A 22,406-nucleotide genomic window follows, 5' to 3' on the forward strand; every position below is an offset into this window, starting at 1 on the left:
AAGTTGGCAGTTCTGCTACTTTGCCCTCTTAGCCAATGTGAGAATATGAACACTGCATCCTCCTTTCTTTCACAGCCTCACTGATGTAAAATCAACTGAGGGGCTAATACAAAAAGTGTTATTGGCAGAAACCCTAAGCTTTCAAAAGTCATAGTCATAAAAGGAAAGCAATTGATACTTGCTTTCCAAGTCTGGGTAGGAAAGGTGGAAAAAGGGAGTACACCAGAGAATATAATAAATGGATCTGACCAAAACATCAGTCCATCTCCATGGCTAAAGCAGAAGAGACTGAACCCAGAAAGCACTTTAAGCTGACTTCATCTCCAGCTTATACATGGAAGATAAGCAGCTTAAGGCTGCAGTGCAGGAAAAAAAATCTTTATGCAACATTTGATTGCCAACAGACACTCTTGGAGTGCTTGCAAACAAGCTAAAGACATACTTTACCCCCAAGGTCAGGGTCCTGCAACTTTTGTTTGGAGGCAAGCTGCCTGCAACGAAGTAGTAACGGAATATTAAGACCAATAGCCCTGGATAGACCTGTCCTCTATAAATTTATCCAACTCACTTTAAAACTATCTACACTAGTCAATCTCCATATCTCATGGCAACGAATTCTAAAGTTTGGCATGGTATGTGAAGAAATAATCTAATTTCATCTGTTCCAAATCTCCTGAGTTCCATCAGATGATCCTCAATTCTAATGTTCTGATAGGAGAAGAACAACTTCCCTCAGTGGATGAATGGAAAAGGTAGAGTTAGCAGAGATGACTAAATTGACTGTTTGATAAAAGGGATACAATTGATTTTATTTCTACTTAGAAACTGTTTTTGGACTTAGTGCTTGAGGTGGGAAAAAAATGAAAATTTGATTTTGGGTTTTGCTGATTAGATAGGATTGTTGTTATAGAAATGACTAGTATATATTATGTAAAAGTAAAAAGTTGAGGTTCTATGTTATTTACCTGCAAAAGAGTCAGATATCAATGCTGCTTTTTCTTTTCCCTTCTATCCTACACTTTTTCTTCTTTGCTTTTTTCTTCCTTTCTCCACTATTTTCATATTCTTTTATTCCTGTATTTTGTATTTTAATAAACTAATAAAAATACTTGACTGAATAATAAGGGAAATAAAAACTTGTCTTTTTTTTTCTCCACCTAAGAAATCTCAAAACTTTTCAGCCTGTTCTCATAGGGAAAATATTCAACCTACTTGAACATTTTTATTGCCTAATTCTTTTTCCTGCTCTATTAATGTCTTTTTTTCCCCCAAACATGGACATCACATAAATATGAAAACATAGCCAGAGTAAACACCACAGAACACTTAATTAAAATTAGAAATTCACAATTTATTTCAAATAAAACAATTTCAGGAGGGGAAAATTTAAAGGGCTCTTTCTTCTCTGCCCTCTTCCCCTCCTAATGCCGGAAAAGTGTTGGCAGTTTCTTGAGATTGCTTTCCCCCAAATCTCAGTGAGGGACACAGCAAAGGCAGCCATGATAATGTAGCACTCTGCGTAATAAAAAAAAAGCTTCCATAGCAGAAGCTACTACCTGAAAATTTGAAACAGTCCAGACTTGAGCAAGCACATAAGAAGTTTGTTTCGTTTTGTTTTTACAAAAAGTTACTAAAGTGAAGTTGAATTTTGAAAAAACAGAAACACGAGTTTAAATGGATCAAGACAGTACAGTAACAAAAAGTCTTCAGTTCTTTCTGTAACACTAGCGTGGCGTTAGGTGTTAAAAGGAAAATTTGTGATTTCACTGCTACAGAATGAATGCTGGAAGAGTACAAGCATAAAACGTTACAGAATCTCTCCCTTATCTGCACAGCCGCTACTGCTGTCTGTATGAAAGCTTTTGACATGTACAGAATTCTACTGGACAGGAGAATTGGATACTACCTACGTGCTTCAGTGTTTACCATCAGGAGGTGGCTATTTGCCTTAGCTTTCTCTACCTCTCTTTAGAAAGGAGGAAGGCAAGTTGTGAGAGGGAATTTTAAAACGTAAACCAAACTAAGTGAAATAAACATTGTGATCAAGGATAAGCCAAGCCAACAATCTCAACATGCAGAAGGAAGGATGAAAATAGCTGCCAGGTTGGCTTAGCTAAGCCTGATAGAACAAGAGGAAGACCAAAACTCCTAGTATAGGATGTTAACCTGCTGAGAGGGAAATATAGTGCCTTCCCATTGGCTTAGATGCCCTTTAGTTACAGTCCGTTCCATCACAAAGTGAATTTTTCTAACAAGGGTTGTTTTTTTTTTTGGTAGGATCACTTTAAAAAATGCTACAGTGAAGAGAATATTTATCTAGAGGAAGGACTGTTTTCTACCAATGATAAAAACTTTTAGATAGCACCCAATCATTGTGCTGTTCTAGAACAGGGAAGATAAGAAAAAGAGGTAGGGATCTTTAAACTCTGGGATGAATCTATTGATTCCAAACTTAGGAATAGCTGTGTGGTAACAACTAATTGTATTTGTCACCCATCAGCTCCTCCTCTCTGTGCAGCCATTTCTCCCCAAACCTTGGAGGGCACAGAAGGCTGGCACAGAGACCAAAAGGTGAGAATATTCTCCTGGGCAAGCAGAAGCCTGTCTTCAATATGTTATATTATGTGATGTGACAATTGTATACTACATCTTAGTACACCAGGTGAGATTGGATCTAAGCATCTGAACAATATGCCAAACTTTGCAGACAGAGAACATTTTGCCACAAGTCCAGGGATGAAATGCTACTGGTTCGGCTGTACAGGTAGCGATGGCGGTGGGTGGTTCGGAGAACCAGTAGCAGCGGCAGCATGAGGCTCCATCCACCCATCCGGTCATTATTTACTGGTTTTAACCAGGAAGTAACCTGTTTTTTACCCTCTGTGCATGCGTAGAAGGGTTTGCGCATGCGCAGAGAGTCCAAGCGCGCACGTGATGTGCAGTGTGTGCACTTCCGAACCGGTAGGGAAGGTAAGTGGATTTCACCCCTGCGCAAGTCGCGATTGTGCTACTGTAAATTCAACCAATCACAGGTATTTCCAGCTACAGCAAGTAGCACCGCTCTTTTGCATTGGATAATTCTGAACAAGAAACATGTATGCTTTATCTTAGTTAATTTCATGAGCAGAAACAGCTCAGTCTGAACTTTAAAGTTTCAAGAGAAAAAGATGCTCACCTCCCTCAAAATCTGAACTTTGTGTAAGCAAGCAAGCAAGATCAGGACAGCATTACTGAGGAAGTTAGGAAGCCAGCAGTTTTTCCCTATCAAGATGCCAATAATTTTGTGCTAACGCTGAACAGAATTAACGCAAACAGATATCGTAGTAAGCAAGTGTCTGACATACACACTGAACATTTTGCATTTGATAAAAGGTTTTGCCTGCTTCTAAGTTTCAAAGCCCAGCAGTGGTTTTCATGCAGAGAAATTAAAACATTTAAGCCAGAAAAACAAGCATGATCTCTGTTTTTGACAAAGATATGGTTTAAAAGAGCAAACCTGCTGAGGTCATCATACCACATATGCTACCAGGGTCCAGTGGAATGGGCAAAGGGAAAGAGCAAAAGTGAATCTGGATAAAGATCACTTTCTCTCTGCGTCCCCAACAAGCTTTTTACTTCTTCCACCCACTGGTTTAATCTGAGGTTAGCTGGGAACAGAGAACCCATATTAGGATTTAGGATCTAGGAAACAAGCTTATCATTTTCCTTGGAGTGCCTGAGGTAGTAGTGGCAGCAGCAGCAGCTGAATGGAAGATGATGGCTTGGTTGATGACCTCCAAAAGCTAGGACAAAATCTGAAATGCTAATAAAATAACTTTTCACCAAAAGTGAAACAGGTGTCATAAACAGAAAATAATGATACTTGTAAAGCTTTCTAATCCCAATCCCAAAGGTTACAAGCAATGCACATAGAAAATCTCAGTGCAACATGCTCTTGTAAACATGGATGCAAGGAAATTCTTGTTTCAAGACATCGATTGGAGCAGCTTCAGGAAACAGCAGCTCCATCTTCCATTTCTAGACAGATTATTAGCAGAACCAAGTGTGTATTTTATATAGCTATTTTTATACATTTTAAAAGCTGGCCTCTAATGTGAACTGTTGACATTAAACCCATTTCAAAAGTTAACAAACCTCTGCCAGTAAGCAGCCACCTATGAAATCTTAACAGTAATTATGGACTCTTCCCAATGTTTTTTGCTGGTTACTTTTCAGCTAGCAGCAGAACAGTTTCGAAAACAGTGGTGGCTATTTAGCAGGATCTGATGTATGCTGGTGTGTGTAGTTTTTGTTTTTATTTTAACAATGAATTTAACTTTTCCTCAGTATAGTAGGAAAGTCTGATTTTGTTATGGTAGTAGAGATAAACTCCGATGTATCACCTTATAGCCATCTAAAGAATCAGATTGCGCAGGACTGAGCTGCACAGATATGCAAGTTATGGCCCAAACATGGCTGTGTCTACTGCCCTAAACAAAACTAATGTTCACTCTTATACTGCCAAGAAGCAAGGTTATGCTCCCTGAACTCCTCCAAGTATTTTAAATCTGGCAGTAGGTAGCAGTCCAGGGAAACAAAACAAAGCAATAAATCCATGCAGGAGTTCAACTTCATGTTGATGGGACTAGAACTCTCCCATGCTGCCTTGAGCTTTGCCCTATTACTCCAGCCCGGCCAAAGAAGAAGAACCACCTTTCAACAATTAGCTTGTCCTTTGGCAACTGCTGATTCTGCTTGGCTCAGGCCCTGTTCATCTTATGCACTCCCAGGACAAGCAAGCAAGAAAGTGCCCAGAAAAGGGAAAACAAACCAACAGCTGGACTATTTCATAACCTTCATGGCAAAGTGAGTTTGGGGATGGGGAAAGAGAAGTAAGCCATTAAGTTTACAAACTGCTTATTGAGGGGAAGAAACACTCTCAGTCCCAATTTATTTTAAAAAGGGGTCTGTTTTTACCCTCTGTGCATGCGTAGAAGGGTTTGCGCATGCGCAGAGAGTCCAAGCGCGCACGTGATGTGCAGTGTGTGCACTTCCGAACCGGTAGGGAAGGTAAGTGGATTTCACCCCTGCGCAAGTCGCGATTGTGCTACTGTAAATTCAACCAATCACAGGTATTTGCCAGCTACAGCAAGTAGCACCGCTCTTTTGCATTGGATAATTCTGAACAAGAAACATGTATGCTTTATCTTAGTTAATTTCATGAGCAGAAACAGCTCAGTCTGAACTTTAAAGTTTCAAGAGAAAAAGACGCTCACCTCCCTCAAAATCTGAACTTTGTGTAAGCAAGCAAGCAAGATCAGGACAGCATTACTGAGGAAGTTAGGAAGCCAGCAGTTTTTCCCTATCAAGATGCCAATAATTTTGTGCTAACGCTGAACAGAATTAACGCAAACAGATATCGTAGTAAGCAAGTGTCTGACATACACACTGAACATTTTGCATTTGATAAAAGGTTTTGCCTGCTTCTAAGTTTCAAAGCCCAGCAGTGGTTTTCATGCAGAGAAATTAAAACATTTAAGCCAGAAAAACAAGCATGATCTCTGTTTTTGACAAAGATATGGTTTAAAAGAGCAAACCTGCTGAGGTCATCATACCACATATGCTACCAGGGTCCAGTGGAATGGGCAAAGGGAAAGAGCAAAAGTGAATCTGGATAAAGATCACTTTCTCTCTGCGTCCCCAACAAGCTTTTTACTTCTTCCACCCACTGGTTTAATCTGAGGTTAGCTGGGAACAGAGAACCCATATTAGGATTTAGGATCTAGGAAACAAGCTTATCATTTTCCTTGGAGTGCCTGAGGTAGTAGTGGCAGGAGCAGCTGAATGGAAGATGATGGCTTGGTTGATGACCTCCAAAAGCTAGGACAAAATCTGAAATGCTAATAAAATAACTTTTCACCAAAAGTGAAACAGGTGTCATAAACAGAAAATAATGATACTTGTAAAGCTTTCTAATCCCAATCCCAAAGGTTACAAGCAATGCACATAGAAAATCTCAGTGCAACATGCTCTTGTAAACATGGATGCAAGGAAATTCTTGTTTCAAGACATCAATTGGAGCAGCTTCAGGAAACAGCAGCTCCATCTTCCATTTCTAGACAGATTATTAGCAGAACCAAGTGTGTATTTTATATAGCTATTTTTATACATTTTAAAAGCTGGCCTCTAATGTGAACTGTTGACATTAAACCCATTTCAAAAGTTAACAAACCTCTGCCAGTAAGCAGCCACCTATGAAATCTTAACAGTAATTATGGACTCTTCCCAATGTTTTTTGCTGGTTACTTTTCAGCTAGCAGCAGAACAGTTTCGAAAACAGTGGTGGCTATTTAGCAGGATCTGATGTATGCTGGTGTGTGTCGTTTTTGTTTTTATTTTAACAATGAATTTAACTTTTCCTCAGTATAGTAGGAAAGTCTGATTTTGTTATGGTAGTAGATATAAACTCCGATGCATCACCTTATAGCCACCTAAAGAATCAGATTGCGCAGGACTGAGCTGCACAGATATGCAAGTTATGGCCCAAACATGGCTATGTCTACTGCCCTAAACAAAACTAATGTTCACTCTTATGCTGCCAAGAAGCAAGGTTATGCTCCCTGAACTCCTCCAAGTATTTTAAATCTGGCAGTAGGTAGCAGTCCAGGGAAACAAAACAAAGCAATAAATCCATGCAGGAGTTCAACTTCATGTTGATGGGACTAGAACTGTCCCATGCTGCCTTGAGCTTTGCCCTATTACTCCAGCCCGGCCAAAGAAGAAGAACCACCTTTCAACAATTAGCTTGTCCTTTGGCAACTGCTGATTCTGCTTGGCTCAGGCCCTGTTCATCTTATGCACTCCCAGGACAAGCAAGCAAGAAAGTGCCCAGAAAAGGGGAAAACAAACCAACAGCTGGACTATTTCATAACCTTCATGGCAAAGTGAGTTTGGGGATGGGGAAAGAGAAGTAAGCCATTAAGTTTACAAACTGCTTATTGAGGGGGGGGGGGGAAGAAACACTCTCCAGTCCCAATTTATTTTTAAAAAGGGGTCTGTGTTATTCTAGAGTTCACTTTGTATCAACCACTGTTGTATCACTGTACAACTGTCGAAAAATTACAGAAGTTTATAATGACCTAATACTATTAACAGCCACTCAGGAAGGGGCGGGGGAAATAAAACTCCCCTCTAAAACAATCCAAGAACTGGGGAATAACATGTCCCAGGAAAAAATGCCAACTGAATTTCAACCTCTACCTGCCAAAAATGAAAAAGCAGAAAACAGAAGAAAAATAGAAGACCAAGCGGTGGTGCTAGCTCATGTCTGGTTTGCAAGGGGAAGGTGCAGTGATGTCCTCAGCCCTGTTTTATGGAAAGGCGGTGGCCAGTTCCTCTGATCGCTTCCCTCGTTGCTCGCACCGCCATCTTGCTACTTTGCTCTCAGCTCTGTGCCCTGGTAGCTCCTGCGGTCTTATGTGTCATGGAAATCTTTCAGCAGAGTCCGCCTCCTCTGCTCAGCAATGTGCATCTGATTCTCCAAATCCTGGGTGGGAATAAAAGGAATAAGGAAGGAGTTATTTCTGTAAACCCTGACCCTGTAAGCCGCTTAGAGAAGGGCTGTAAAGCACTGGGAAGTGGTATATAAGTATAATAGAATAGAATTCTTTATAGAATAGAATAGAATTCTTTATTGGCCAAGTGTGATTGGACACACATGGAATTTGTCTTGGTGCATATGGTCTCAGTGTACATAAAAAGACAAGATACACTTGTCAAGAATCATAAGGTACAACACTTAATGATAGTCATAGGGTACAAATAAGCAATCAGGAAACAATTAGTATCAATATAAATAGTAAGGATACAAGCAACAAAGTTACAGTCATGCCGTCATAAGTGGGAGGAGATGGGTGATAGGAACGGTGAGAAGACTAAGTGCTATTGTTTTTGTTTCTACTGGCTGGGAGAAAATTGATCAACGCTAAAAGGAGCTCTAGAAAGAGGAAACAAAAACATACTCTCTAATTGAAACAGAAGGTAACTCCCAGCAGTTTTCACCATAACGTATAAAAACATGAAAAACTATCATCAAACAATAGCAAGCACTCACTATCCAAATAAGAGCCTCTGAAACAGCTCTGTCTGGAGTTTAATTTCATTAATTTCCAGTATGGCAAAAAAAAAATAATATGGGTATCAGCCTAAATGCATGGAGGGAAGCTATTTTGTAATATGGTGGTTGCTACCAAAAAAATTGCCAGTGGGTTACAGATCCCTTCACTTCCCTTGACATGGAAAGCCATTAAAAGATATTGCTAACAAGCACATACTTCATGAGCTGGCATCATATTCCTCATAGCAATATATACACTGGTATTCCTTGGCTAACGACCGTGTGTTTAACAAAAGTTCAAAATTAGAGTGGTCTCAGAAAGAGTGACTTACTCTCTAGACCGACACTTAATGAATGCTGCACTATACTATCCATGCAGTCATGTGATCACAATTCAGGTACCTGGCAACTGGAACACATTTACAATCGGTTGCAGCATCTTATGATCATGTGATTGCAATTTGTGAGCTTTTCTGCCGATTTCTGGCAAAAAAACACTCTATTGGGGAAGATGGGTTTGCTTAAACGACTGCATAAAATGTAAAACAGCCCAAATAATAACATTGCCTTGTACAGCCATCCTTCTGGATCCTAAATGCTCAAAGAAAACTGTCTTACGGAAAGCTAGAAAGGAAATTACTGGGCCACTCTCAGAAAGCAAGGTGTTTTCATGGAAGAAAGCAGCTCATGTGAAGCAATGCCCATGCCTTTCTGAATTCCTGTAGGGGTGATATCCTTAGCATCTTCTCTATGCACGCATATACAATCTGGCAAATTCTATGTGGAAAAGACAGACCCTAAAGTGCTCTATAACCAAGGACTTTAATGATCAAAAACCACATTTTGAATTGGATCTAGATGCCCTCTGCAATCAGCGCAATGCCCCAACAACAGGAATAATACTGTCTTAGTGAAAGTCACTCACCAAAACCTTGGTTACCATATTTACCATTTCTTTGCACTAGGTCTGGAAGGTGATATTTTAAGGATTTTGTTCTAGGGGTAAAGAGTTCCATTTCTGGTAATATTCTTTTTTTTTTTTAATTATGAAGAGGTCTAGTTTTTTTTTTAATGGTAATGGGTTATATAAAATTATTTCCTATATTCTAAATGTACTTGATTAACTTCAAAAGGGTTATGTTACTATTTCTTTATTTAATTAGGGACTTTCTGGGATTGATGAGATTTGGGGATTTAAGAAGAGTTAAATAGATACAAATATAAAGGAAGGAAACTGAGTGAGTTTATTAGATTAATTTTATAACAAATATATGATTATTTCTGGTAACTCTTAACAGGCCTTTGCTGATAAGGATGAAAGATGAGATTTTATAGATATGCGTATAGAGAATGAGGTGACTTATGGGGTGAAGAATTTATTTCTTGTATTTTAAGAGATGGTGATAAATTGTGAAAGGTGTAGGTATGCTGGAAGGTGTATCTATTTTTTCTTTTTTTATCTTTTGTAGTCTGTATCTATATACTCTAAATTTCTAATAAAAATTATTTTAAAAAACAAAAATAGCAGTAGTAGTTTCTCATCCTTTATTATTGAAACCAATTTCTCCTCAGACTTCTGAGTAAAAAATGAGTTCACGACTGAGAAAAGGGGTTGAACTTAGTTTATTACTCACTCCTCTATCGTAACTGTCTGCTCTTTCCACTTTCCATGAGAGATTTTCAATCTCTGCTTCAAGTTGAGCCTGTTGGTATTCAAACTGAAAATCAAACAAAACATTATGAAAAAAACCCACAGGACTGATATAGGAAAAACTCTTTCTATCTTTCAGCCAAATTTGCTGCACAGATTAATAATACATTGGTACCACTATTTGCATCTATAGCAGAAGCATTTCAAATTAAGGAAACCCGGCAGCCAATTCAATGAGTGCAAACAGCTGGAGCAACATAAAAGAACATGAAATTAAGGATGGACCAATCCTTGTTTGTAATTGATTAGACTTGGGGATGTTTGTTCTTTATTCTCCTACCTATACCATATTTATAGTAATAATATTCATTAAGGCTTATAAGAACTTTCAGTTACTGAAAGCCTGGTTGAAAACTAGTAGTTAGGATGTGCTAGTGACTAGTATTTAACATTTTCTTCAATACTCATCATACTTATGACAGGTCATTTCCCCATTAACATGCTTTTTAAGGCATACACACAGATATCCCAAGAGCAAAACCAAAATCCCTTAATTTATTAGAACGGTATTCTTTCTTCCCTTTCCAAGTTTGGAATACCTTATCTGTGGCTTCCAAGGGCCTCCCCTCCCATCACCTCCAAAGAATCCAAAGGCTCAGCTTCAGTAAATGGAAGCTACTATGTGGTTTTAAGCAATTTTTAGATATGGATTCGTATAAGTCCCAACTTCGTTATCATTCAATACACAGAACCACATGGTCTTACCAATTTCTTCCTCGGACCAGATTCCATGTAGTAGGCATATGGATAGGTGTACTGTAGTGTATAACGACACTGCAATTTTTAAAAAAGGAAGTAAGATTAGCAAGTTGTACTCGTGAGCTAGGCCAACACAGCTATCTGCTGCTCTTCTCCAAATTTCAGGGGCAGCAGTCCATATATGTATTACAATATGAAAAAGCAGCCCGTTAGCAGTTGCATCTATCTACGATACTGTAATACACAGGGCACAATATGAAGTTGCAGTAACAGCAATAGCACTTAGACTTATATACAGCCCTCTTTACAGTGGTTTACAGAGTCAGCCTATTGCTTCCAACAACAATCTGGGTTCTGATTTTAGCGAACTTGGAAGGATGGAAGGCTGAGTCAACCTTGAGCCACTCATAAGTAAGCTATATTTGTGAAAGCAGGAGACACCAGAGGTCCTCTTTTCCCGGGTTTGTGGTGGTGGTGGTGGTAGTAGTAGCAGCATCAAGAACTTCAAAAGGAAGCACAAAATGTGCTCCTACATCTCAACCAATGCCAGGTGAACTTAATCTAGTTTTCAGCTGTAAGTTCGGATCAGAGTACTGAACAACACATAGTAACTCCTTTGATAACATCCATTGCATCTAGTTGCCGTTTACAATCAGAGTTAGTGTTCCATAGCTAAATAACCCATGAACCCAGCAACATACCCTAACCTGCCACCACCACCGCCGCCCTCCGGTATTTTGACAAAGCTTATTTACAGACGGTCACCTTGGCTAGGAGTTTTGCTGCATTCTGTAAATACTGCCAATCGATCCACGTTCCCAAGTTGTTCATGACTCTTTCTTGGATTTTTTCTTGAATTCTCTGGTACGTCTGCGCCTCCAACTGTAAACTCTTGTTGTGGTTTTCCCACTTCACAATGGAGAAAAGGATTAAAAATGAACACGTTTATTGGAAAAGCAAGCAAAAAAACCTAACTGGGATCCAGCAGAAAAGGATACTTTCCCATACTAAGCACTTCTAATGTCAAAAATATGTGTTATGCTGGGAGTGGGGGTGGGGGAAGCATACCAATCACCTTCTAAAAGCAAGCTGTTTTTTGTCAGTGGGCTCTAAAAAAAGGCAAGTCCATTTATTTATCCTAGCATTCCCACTTGGTATGTGGTATAATTGGCTAGTTCATTGGGGTTTGCAAACTTGGCTCTTTTAAGACTTGTGGACTTCAACTCCCAAAAGAGCCAAAGTTTGCAGACCCCTGGGCTAGTTCAATTACAGAGCTGGAAAGCAAAGGTCAACCCAGTCAGGAAGCACATAGCTATAAATGGCAGCTCTCCTCCAATATTCCAGTTCCTTCTTTCACTGCTCCAGATCCTCTGATGTGACATTCATCTTCCCATCCACACCTGCAAACCTCAAGCTACATACCTGTCCTGGCATAATTACTGAACACAGATAGTAGCTGAGGAATGTGAAAGTCCTCAAATTGACGGAGTGGTGCCCTTTCCCCTACAGTTCTGGAAAGTTCTTAAAAACCTGGCTTTGGTCCTAGGCCTGGGATTGATATATTAATGTACGACTGTATTCGGGTAAGGGAAGGGGCTGTTCTGTGTTGTATGTAAGATTTAGTCTTGGCTGTCTGCTTGGTTTAAAGTTTTATCTGTTTTATGGATTTCCCAGTTTTGTGTGCTGCCCACAGACAGCTAGTAAATTTGATTAAAATAAATAGTTGTGCAATATATTGAATGCTATTTTGTAATAGCATTGTCATCTTTAAAAGATTATCTCAAATATCGTTTAACTACATCTGGAATATCTGGTTAGCTACGTAATTGTCCTTAGTGCCCTCTGAGCTTGGCTGTTTGCTTGACCCAACTAGGTAATATCATCACTGAATGTGGAGTTTGTTCCTTGTTTACATACACTATCTTGCTCTGCCAGTTTTGGTAAGGGTGTGGTTCTCTCATTGGTAGTTCCTTGATTAGGGTAATTGCTTAACTGTTTGTCTGGTATTAATCCCCGCTTATCTGAGCGTGGAATGCTGAAAAGGATATTCTTTGGTCATTAGGGAATTCCTGGATGCTTGGCATTCAGACAAATCAGCCATTAATAGGTACATAGGGATAAACTATATTTAAACTCCATTGAAAAGACCAGTAAAAAAGCTAAGAAGGAACCAGAAGGAACAGATTGATTGGGGTGGGTGGGTACTGTTAAGGCTATTTCTATTGACAGAACAAGGTGAGAAATTATCCAATAGGCTCTTGAAATTTCTCTCTCTCCTCAGAAGCTCCTTCAGAGAGGTTGCCCCCTCCCCCAATTTTTTGGAGTAATTGGGAGCAATTACTCCATAATAGAAAAAAATAGTGACATTCAACTCACACAGCACTGAATTTCATCCATATATCTTATTTCTAAGAGCAGAAACTAGAAATTCACCATTTTAAAATTGGTTCCACATATAATAGATACAGAAAATGGTTTAAGCATATCTGGGGCAAATCTGTCAGATAGCAAATGTACTTTTATGGGAGGCCACATTTGAAAAGAAGCAATCCAATTTCAAAAGTGTAAGCACTATTTCTGCTGGACCCCTGAAAGAAAAAACTTCAGTTACAAGAATTATCTAGGAAGACATTTATGTCTTGAAAAATAAACAGAATTATGTTTTGTGGTCATCCTGTTATCCCAGAATGTAATGTTTATTACAAAGACCTGTTGACATTAATCCTTGTGCCTCTGCACAAGGCAGGATGCCCTGAAAAGTTTATAGTTAGCTTTGGCTAAGAAGACATTTCCTACCCTCTCAAAATAGAACAAGTACTTCTTGAGGGCCTCCCTGGCCTGTGCTTGCTGACTCTGATTTACAATATCAGGATTCTCTTTGTACCGACTGCATTCATAGTATTCGCTGCCATGAGTCTTCCAGTCCCCTAGACACATCCAGCAAAAGTCTGCAAGAGACAAGAAGGCAAAAACTAGTTAATAGAAAAACATCCATCTTACGGAAACCTAGAGCAGTCTAAGGGCTGTGCTGAGCAGGCTACTGAACCGAGTCCCTTAGAACAGTAATCAAAGGGCCACAAATGCTTTAATGGATCAGCAGGATAATATTTAAAGTAAAGAACAGGAAAATGTTTTCCCAGTTCAAAAAGGCAGCTGTTACCCACTTACCGTGCTTGCATTTGGAACATTGCTGGAGGAAACAGAGAGAGAGAAAAAAAGAAATTAACAAACCACAAAGTTTTCATCTAAAAATCAGATAAGAAATTTAAGGTAATTCTTAAGCTTATTTAGAAACTGCTCACCATGTGATTGCAGCCACCATTCTTTTCAATACAGATATTGCACTTGGGACACTGAGAAGAAAACAAGAAAGTAACATGAAACATAACAAAAGTTTCCCCCATACTTCTGGGCCTTCTTCCACACAGAAAACGTGATCTATGATTCAGCTAGGGGCTTTCTTTTAAATTCTTTCGATTATCTCTCCTTAATAAAATATATATAATTTCAGGGCCCTATTTTAATAAAGAACGGAAACTTTTCACTTGGAAGATGCAGGATTTTGAACCAGGCATTTTAACAGATGGGGGGGGGGGGAGTCTTGTGTTTCTCTTTGTATTTTGTAATCCATCCCTATCCCAACCCATCCATGCCTTCCAGGTTTCCACTTCATTTGGCCTCCATTTGCTTTCTGTAATTGTGGAGTTTTCATTCTTCTCTTCATAGGAACACAGAAATTTGCCTTGTAAAGCAAACCACTAATCTATCAAGCTATGTGAAATGGTAATGGCTTTCAAACAGGAGCCTTTCCTAGCACCACCTCGAAGTGCTAACACTGAATCTGGGCCTTCTTCCACACAGAAAACGTGATCTATGATTCAGCTAGGGGCTTTCTTTTAAATTCTTTCAATTATCTCTCCTTAATAAAATATATATAATTTCAGGGCCCTATTTTAATAAAGAACGGAAACTTTTCACTTGGAAGATGCAGGATTTTGAACCAGGCATTTTAACAGATGGGGGGGGGGAGTCTTGTGTTTCTCTTTGTATTTTGTAATCCATCCCTATCCCAACCCATCCAATACTTTTGCAATGTTCTTCTTTCAGTTGACTTGCTGTTTATTAATATTAATATTAAAATCCAAATCCTTTTAGGTTTTTTTTAATGTAATGTTCAGTCTTCCCTCTCCATAAAAATGGGTCTTCTAGTTTCTCATTCTTTTAGATCATCTTATATCAGTGGTGTCAAAATGGCGGCCTCCGGGCCACATAGGCAAAAAAATGTCACGATATGTCATGTGACACAATTGAGTTTGACCCAGTGTCTAAAGATGATTCCTCTAATCTTACTTTTCTGCTCAGGATAGCAATTCTCTTATTACCTTGGAAGGGGAAAAACATATGATCTAATCTTTTCTTTTGGGAGATGCAATACTACTCGCGGCTGTGCGAGTAGTAACGGGAGCCACTCGTGGCTCCCACGTAACATCACTGCTGCGTAGTCTGCACTGGCTTCCTGTGGTCTTTCGGGTGCGCTTCAAGATTTTGGTTACCACCTTTAAAGCGCTCCATGGCTTAGGACCCGGGTACTTACGAGACCGCCTGCTGTTACCCTATGCCTCCCACCGACCCGTACGCTCTCACAGAGAGGGTCTCCTCAGGGTGCCATCCGCCAAACAGTGTCGGCTGGCGGCCCCCAGGAGCAGGGCCTTCTCTGTTGGAGCACCGACGCTCTGGAACGAACTTCCCCCTGGCTTACGCCAAGTGCCTGATCTTCGGACCTTTCGCCGTGAGCTAAAAACACACTTATTTATTCAAGTGGGACTGGCATAATAGCTTTACTATTTTAAATTGGGTTTTTTATTGTTTTAGGGTTTTGAATTTTTAAATTTTAAATTTAAATTTTAATTGTCGGCCTTATTTGTAATTTGCTTTGTTTTAAATTCTGGTTTTAATTGTATATATATTGTGTTTTATCCCTGAGTCCTTTGGGAGAAGGGCGGTATAAAAATTTAATAAATAAAAAAATAATTTTTTTTAAATAAACTTTATGAGCAAATGTATAATCAAGCAACTTGATTATATGCCATCATGTCAGTGTTGACTATTAGCAACAGCACAGCATTTTCCACAAGCTGGTGTATCAGGTCTTCCAACGTGTACTTATCACTGTTGTAATTGAGTCCATCCCACATTGCTTCTCGTTGGAACTCACAATATCTTTTTTTTCCTCTTCACCCTCTTTCCATTTTGGCTTTTGTTTATTTGGGAGATAAGTGGCAAATGGCAAGATAAGTGCGGAAAAAGGGCACGCAAGGAGGGATCTTCTGCGGGTTGTGCACCAGTTATACCCTTTCCTGGACCAACAATCCCTACTCACAGTGACTCATGCCCTAGTCATTTCCCGTCTTGACTATTGCAATGAGGTCTACATGGGGCTGCCGTTGAAGAGCATCCAGAAGCTCCAGTTGGTACAAAATGCAGTGGCCCACATGGTTTTGTGCAGCCCCCGGTGTGCACATGTATTACCTCTCCTACAGGAGCTGCAAGTGCAGGAGCTGCACTTGCTTCCAGGTGCAATTCAAGGTGCTGGTTATCACCTTTAAAGCCCTTCATGGCTTGGGACCAAATTATCTGAGGGACTGTCTCTTGCCAGTCACATCTACCCATCAGAGCGGGGAGGCAGGGAATGTTGTGGATCCCATCCCCGAGGGAGATACACTTGGTGGGATCCAGAAGAAGGGACTTCTCTGTAGTGGCTCCCTCTCTCTCGAACTTCATTCCCCCAGAGATTAAAATGGCCCGCACTCTAATACTCTTCCGGAAGGCGCTGAAGGCCTGGGTCTGCCAGTGGGCCTGGGGAACCCAGAGCGGGATGGAGCCCATTAAATGGCTCGTGTGATCTGCCGTCGCTGGGACGGTGGGTGGGGGCGATTTTATTATATTAGACTATATTAATTTATTTGATACTCTTTATTAGTTTTATTGTTTTAAATGTAGTTTAATATTCTGTAAGCCGCCTTGAGTCGCCACGAGTGGATAGGTGGCAATATAAATTCAATAAATAATTAAATAAAATAAAGACTTCAGATATAGGACATATAATTCAATGACCGACGTCTCCGTTAATAACCAAACAGAGATTTGTTTCAAACTACAAATACTTAAAAGTGTCCCCTCCCCAACACACTTACATCTTTAGTGTGAGCACTGATGTAGTTAGCTGTTTCAGAGTCATCTGCACACTTAGTGAGCCATTTTCGGATGGTAGCACAATCTGTAGGAGCGTGGTACATCTGCCGACATTTGAAACTTAAGCAAAAAGAAATTTATGTTCAGTTTAAAGAAAATCTATTACTTGTAAGCCAATAATATTTGAAAACGACAACGGCACCCATACGCAAAGCTTGCATTCCTAATACTTCTGCATAAAAATTGAGTGGAGTTGTATGTATCCCACACAATAGCAAAATTTGGCAGTAGAAAGTAGAGTAAACTATCCTGAGGAATATTATCACAGTATGAACACAAATAAATCCAGTGCAGCTTCTTCACTGAAGGTCATGGACAGTAATCTATCACCCTGATCTTGAGTGGGCTGGTAGATAAGATATTTTTGATTGGCTGAAAGTCACCTGACTAGCTTCTATGTCTAAGAAAGGATTAGAATATGGCTTTCCCCACTCCTAGTGCAGCATCTTAAATGCTATACCACACTGATAACTCCTTACATCTTTTTATTTTACTTGGAAAAAAGCCAAAATAGTACAAACCCTCTACAGATGCTGGTGTTTAAATTAGCATGGAACAGTTTCCACTTTTTTTGTATAGACCATATATACCTCTAGCTTTTAGAAACGGCAGTGAAATAGTGGGATCATCTAAAGGCGGTTATACAATCCATAGGCTACATATATCTCTCCAAATCATATTTACAACTACCAAATGCTACTTTAACCACCCTTTCCCCATCACATTCAATCTCTTTGATTCTAGATGCTGGCATTTGCAGAATGGAGTTGATTTGCATAACCGCTGCTCATTCCTTGTAAAATTACTCAGAGGTTTATTAGTTCTTGTTGCCCATTTGTTCTCACAACTCTGTAGTAAATATTACAACTCTGTGAATTGTAACAGCAATTCACCTATTCACAGTTTAATCTTCAAAACAGTTAATCATTTGCCTGCTTCTTCAAGCCCCATTAGACTCTCAAACCTATCTCTACCCAAGGAGCTGGATGCCAAATTCAACAGTTTGACAGTCACTTCTGTCACTGCTGCATTTGTTCAGGCTGTTCCTCATTTCAAGCAGATATTTTCTATTCTTCCCATCTGTATCATTTGTGTCCATCCCTTTCTTACCAGAAAACTTCATTGCAGCGATTGCACTGCACTCGGCGGGCTTTGGGCTCCTGTACTTGTATGACCATAGGACAGTCAGCGCCAGGACAGAGCTGCAGCTGGAAATGGCTCTGTGGGACAAACGTTGTTAAGTCCGCTTTAAAAATTGTTTTAGAGAACTCCATCAAAACAAAACTGCATATGGTTTTAAGTGAGGTGGATTTTATTTTTGGAGGACCAATTGTTTTTTTCCGCTGGGAAAACGTTTAAGGAAGCCTTCCCAGGAAAGATATTTTTGAAATAAATATAAGGAAAACATGGGAGTAGACTACTCTGCTCTCTATTGAGAGAAAAAGAGAGAGAGAGAGAGAGAGAGAGAGAGGGAGGGAGAGAGAGAGAGAGAGAGAGAGAGAGAGAGAGAGAGAGAGAGAGAGAGAGAGAGAGAGAGAGAGAGAGAGAGACTCTTCCGCAGAACTGGTGCTGCCACCAAAAAGAGGGGCCTCCCAAAGCGGGGAATCAGGAAGAGTTTTCTCTGGAATGAGCTAACAGCTCAAGCTAATTCAGATTACAGCAAGCAGCCTTACGACTAAAAACTACAGGTAGTCCTCGACTTACAACAGTTCATTTAGTGACCGTTCAAAGTCGCAACGGCACTGAAAAAAGTGACTTATGACCATTTTTCACACTTACGACCCTTGCAGCACCCTCCTGGTCACATGATCAAAACTGAGACGCTTGGCAAGCGGTTCATATTTATGACTGTTGATGTGCCCTGGGATCATGTGATCCCCTTTTGCGATCTTCTGACGAGCAAAGTCGATGGGGAAGCCAGATTCACTTAACAACCGTGTTACTAACCTAACAAATGCAGTGATTCGCTTAACAACTGTGCCAAGGTAAGTCATAAAATGGGGCAAACTCACTTAAGAAACGTTTCACTTAGCAACATAAATTTTGGGCTCAATCGAGAATTACCTGTACAGGGCTTTAAAGTCAAAACTGGCATGTCTCCAGAAGCCAACTGGTAGCCATGGCACAGGCCTGACGAAAGGTGTAACATGCTCCCAGCCAGCAGGTGACAGTCAACATATAAGGCTGATATACTCTGGAACTACCCGTAGCTTTGAGCAGTCTTTAAAGGCAGCCCCATGTAGAATGCATTGCAGTATGTTACCGTGTGATTGAGACCGTTTCAGAATTGGAGGTGTATTTTGGTTTGCAAGGATGACCACTGACACAGAAAACAAGACAGCTCAGGTTTTATGCCTTTTTAAAAAACTATAAGTGAAGTTATTTACAACAGGTATATACAATACGATAAAACCCAGTACCAGGTTTCCTCCTAAGTCTCTCTCCCAAAGACTACTCACTCCCCCTTAGCTTTTCTCTCAACCAGTGGCTCCAGTTGGGGGATGACGACAGAAGAAGACTTCTATTCCCTACCCTTTCCCCGACTGGAGCCACTGGTTGAGAGAAAAGCAAAGCTATCGCAAAGCAGGCTTCCAATTCCCAATGCCAGAATTAAAGCCCTTCAAACAGAACTGAATTCTCTAAAAGCAAATGAAACTTTTTAAGGAAGTGCATGATGCCGTCTTAAGCTTACAGGTACACAGCTTACAGAGAAATTCAGAGAAATTGATCTGGGGTTATTTTCTTAATGCATAAAACTGACAGCGTTGAACATGAAATGACAAATGATACCTCAATGTAGTCCCTGAAGAGGTAGCGTCTGTATTTATCTTTCAGCTCCTCACTAGGTAGCAGTGGAAATACAAAATCTTCTGGGGTCCGAAGCAAACAATCCTGAGCCATGCAGGAGACACCTAGTAAAAAACCAAAAAAGCCAAAATGGCTATTGTCAAAAACAGAGACCTGAATGACACCAGAGGCCATTTTTAAAAAATCTTCAAATACTATCCAACTTCACAGAATTTCTAGAAAGCTGGCTCTGAAAAGACTATTTGTCAGTAGTGTTCAGCAATGGAAAACATTATCCCTCTTGATCAGAGACAGCTGAAAAAGAATTCAGTGGGAACAGCCCATTCAAAGAAGGTAGGATATAAATTTCTGGGAGATAATCCAAAGGGCCAAGAGACAGCTGTTGTCAATCCCACAACCCAAGATAAGATCTGCTGCTATTCAAAGAAGACTTAAAAAGAATGCAAGACATTCCCCTTGAACTGCTCCATTTCTAAGATTGTGAGAAGATTTACCAGCAGCAGAAAGCAGTACTTAGAGATACTGGTGTACCACAAAAGAGCCAAATGACCCATTGCTTTGCGCTTACCAACTCCCACTCCATCTTTGACAAGTACGGTACAATGCTGCTCCCAACAGCTGCGGCAAAACTGATGCTGACAGGCTAGAGATAATAGGTTTTCCTTTCGAACCAACTGCATACAAACTGCACAGTGCTGGGAGGAATGTACCACGGCCTGTTTGAGAGAGAGACAGAAAAAGACTGAAATTATTGGTAAAGAAGTGGAATTATAATGTCCTGTTTAAATAAAGTAAATGTCTTTAAATGTCAACATATTGGTTAGAAAAGCTGTGACCTATCGCAATATTTCAAATTCAGTTCTGATTTATGGTCAAGAATAAGCAGTTCCTTCCTTGTGTTATGTGCATACCATAATAACTACACAAAGGACATTAAAGTAGCTACTCCTCTCATCAGCTTAATTTCAAACTGGGCAACTCTCACTGAAGAAGAAACTGCAACATATATAGACCAGGAAGGCAAGCTTCACAACTTTGCCAAATCGAGATAAAGTTAATGACACTTCCATTAACTTTACAAATATTACCTGTAAATATATTGCTCACATAAAACAAAGCATTGTATTAGCTTTGGAAGCCATACTAGGCCGAAGGCTTTCTCCTGTGTGGGAAAGTAGGGGGGTAGTGGTAGTACAAGGGATTATTAGACATAACAACATTCTTCCTGCCAGTCAAGGTCAGGCTGAGCTCGCATCTGGAGAAGGAGTGGCTGGAGTGATGTCTTGAGATGGGACGGTTGAAGATTGGAGTGGCAGAGGGGTCATGAGGGTGGAGATTTTGGGGTTTGTATTACTGAGGGAGGAATCCGGATCCCCAGATTCGGATTTCCACCAACTGTGCTAGATTACCTCTGCTAGTAAAAGAACTTTGAAAGATGTTTGCCTCGGAGTCTTTTCTGCAAGGAGGGTTTTCTGGAACGCTGACACATAGTACATAAAGCTGTACTATGCTAAAGGAGTTTTACAAGACAAGAGAAACAATGTTTGAGGGGTTGGGGGCTTCCAACTTTCCAAAGAAAAGCAGGAGGCCCTCCAGTTAGTAACATCGTATGCAAGGGATGGCATTCTTTTTTCTCCCACGTGTCTTTTTCAGAGCTGAAATTATGGGGATGGGAACAGATGACCTATAAACCACTTCAATTTATACCCTTAAAACATCCTCAAATCCTGAGAATGACCCAAAATTTCATTATTTAGTTAATTAGTTCAGGGTTGGTGGGTGGGTGGGTGGGTAAGGATAGAAATAAAGGTAGTCTCACTTCCAGAAACTCACATTCTCTTTTGCATCCCAATCTTAGTTTTCAATATTAAACAAATATGACATCACCAAAAGTTGGCCATTTTGCCATTAAATTCTAACAGTGCAACTCAGGGTGCTGAGTGGGCGGTCACATGCCGCCTGAAGGTTGCCTCTCCTTCTTCTAGGAACTGTGTTAATCAAACCCCAGCAAATTATTATATACAATGAGAGGTGCGGCTATATTTTGTATATGACTTGCTTCCATAATACAGGTAGTCCTTGGGACTGCTGTCACCATGCACCATGGTTCTAAAACACAACATCACGTGACCATACCACTAAGCGATGGAGGTTCAGGCAGTCCCAGCAAGAACTTCAAATGACTGCTGGGAACCTCAACTGACTTCTTGCCAGTTTCCCCATTGACTTTGCTTGTGAGAGGCAGGGAACATATGAAATTGTGATCACATGACCATGGCTTGCTGCTACATCGTACTTACAAGTTGAGGAGGCTGTGATAAAGAACTTTAAGGACAATCCATAACTATTGCTCATTCTGCACCATTGTAAGTTTGAACGGTTGCTGAATGAGTGGTCATTAAACAATGACCTGACCTGTATACAGTATATAATAGATACAATGGTAAGGAGCTGATTTACAATCAATAGTGACACCTACACAAATTCACATCTCTATCAAAAGCAATAATTCCAATCATAATAAGCAAGATCTCCATTTAATGAGATGAATCACTATTACTTTGTAATACTGGCATATTATTACCATGGCAATTATGTTTTTCTATTTCAAAAACTTTGAAAACAACCTTTTAAATTACACAATTCTATTTAGAATACAATGGAAATACAAAAATGCTTTGAGGAGAAAGTATCTGCTCAAATAAGATTGTAATCAATCTTATTTGGAATAAAGAATATCTGCTTAGCATGTTTGAATTACATGTATTCAAAATATTTATTTAATAAATGTACATGCTACCTACTTCACTAACCAAAGTGACTCTTGGCGGCTTATAAATA

At 39.9% G+C, this 22,406-nt stretch overlaps 1 protein-coding gene across 5 annotated transcripts in view; it reads right to left on the reverse strand.

The window, feature by feature from the left end:
• Positions 1–4,955: 4,955 nt before the first annotated feature.
• ARIH2 (ariadne RBR E3 ubiquitin protein ligase 2) overlaps positions 4,956–22,406 on the reverse strand; it is a 35,278-nt gene continuing 17,827 nt past the window's right edge. For all 5 annotated transcript variants that reach the window (XM_058169868.1, XM_058169869.1, XM_058169870.1 and 2 more), the window contains 11 exons: positions 20,134–20,281; positions 19,548–19,669; positions 17,868–17,977; positions 16,700–16,817; positions 13,808–13,858; positions 13,674–13,695; positions 13,302–13,453; positions 11,271–11,414; positions 10,512–10,580; positions 9,730–9,813; positions 4,956–7,525 (listed from right to left, as the gene is read on the reverse strand). In XM_058169868.1, the coding sequence (XP_058025851.1) occupies positions 7,454–7,525; positions 9,730–9,813; positions 10,512–10,580; positions 11,271–11,414; positions 13,302–13,453; positions 13,674–13,695; positions 13,808–13,858; positions 16,700–16,817; positions 17,868–17,977; positions 19,548–19,669; positions 20,134–20,281 (1,092 nt within the window). In that variant the 3' untranslated portion in view covers positions 4,956–7,453. The remainder of the gene's footprint in view (positions 7,526–9,729; positions 9,814–10,511; positions 10,581–11,270; positions 11,415–13,301; positions 13,454–13,673; positions 13,696–13,807; positions 13,859–16,699; positions 16,818–17,867; positions 17,978–19,547; positions 19,670–20,133; positions 20,282–22,406) is intronic.

The sequence above is a fragment of the Ahaetulla prasina genome, chromosome 2 (assembly GCF_028640845.1).
Source record: "Ahaetulla prasina isolate Xishuangbanna chromosome 2, ASM2864084v1, whole genome shotgun sequence".
NCBI lineage: Eukaryota > Metazoa > Chordata > Lepidosauria > Squamata > Colubridae > Ahaetulla > Ahaetulla prasina.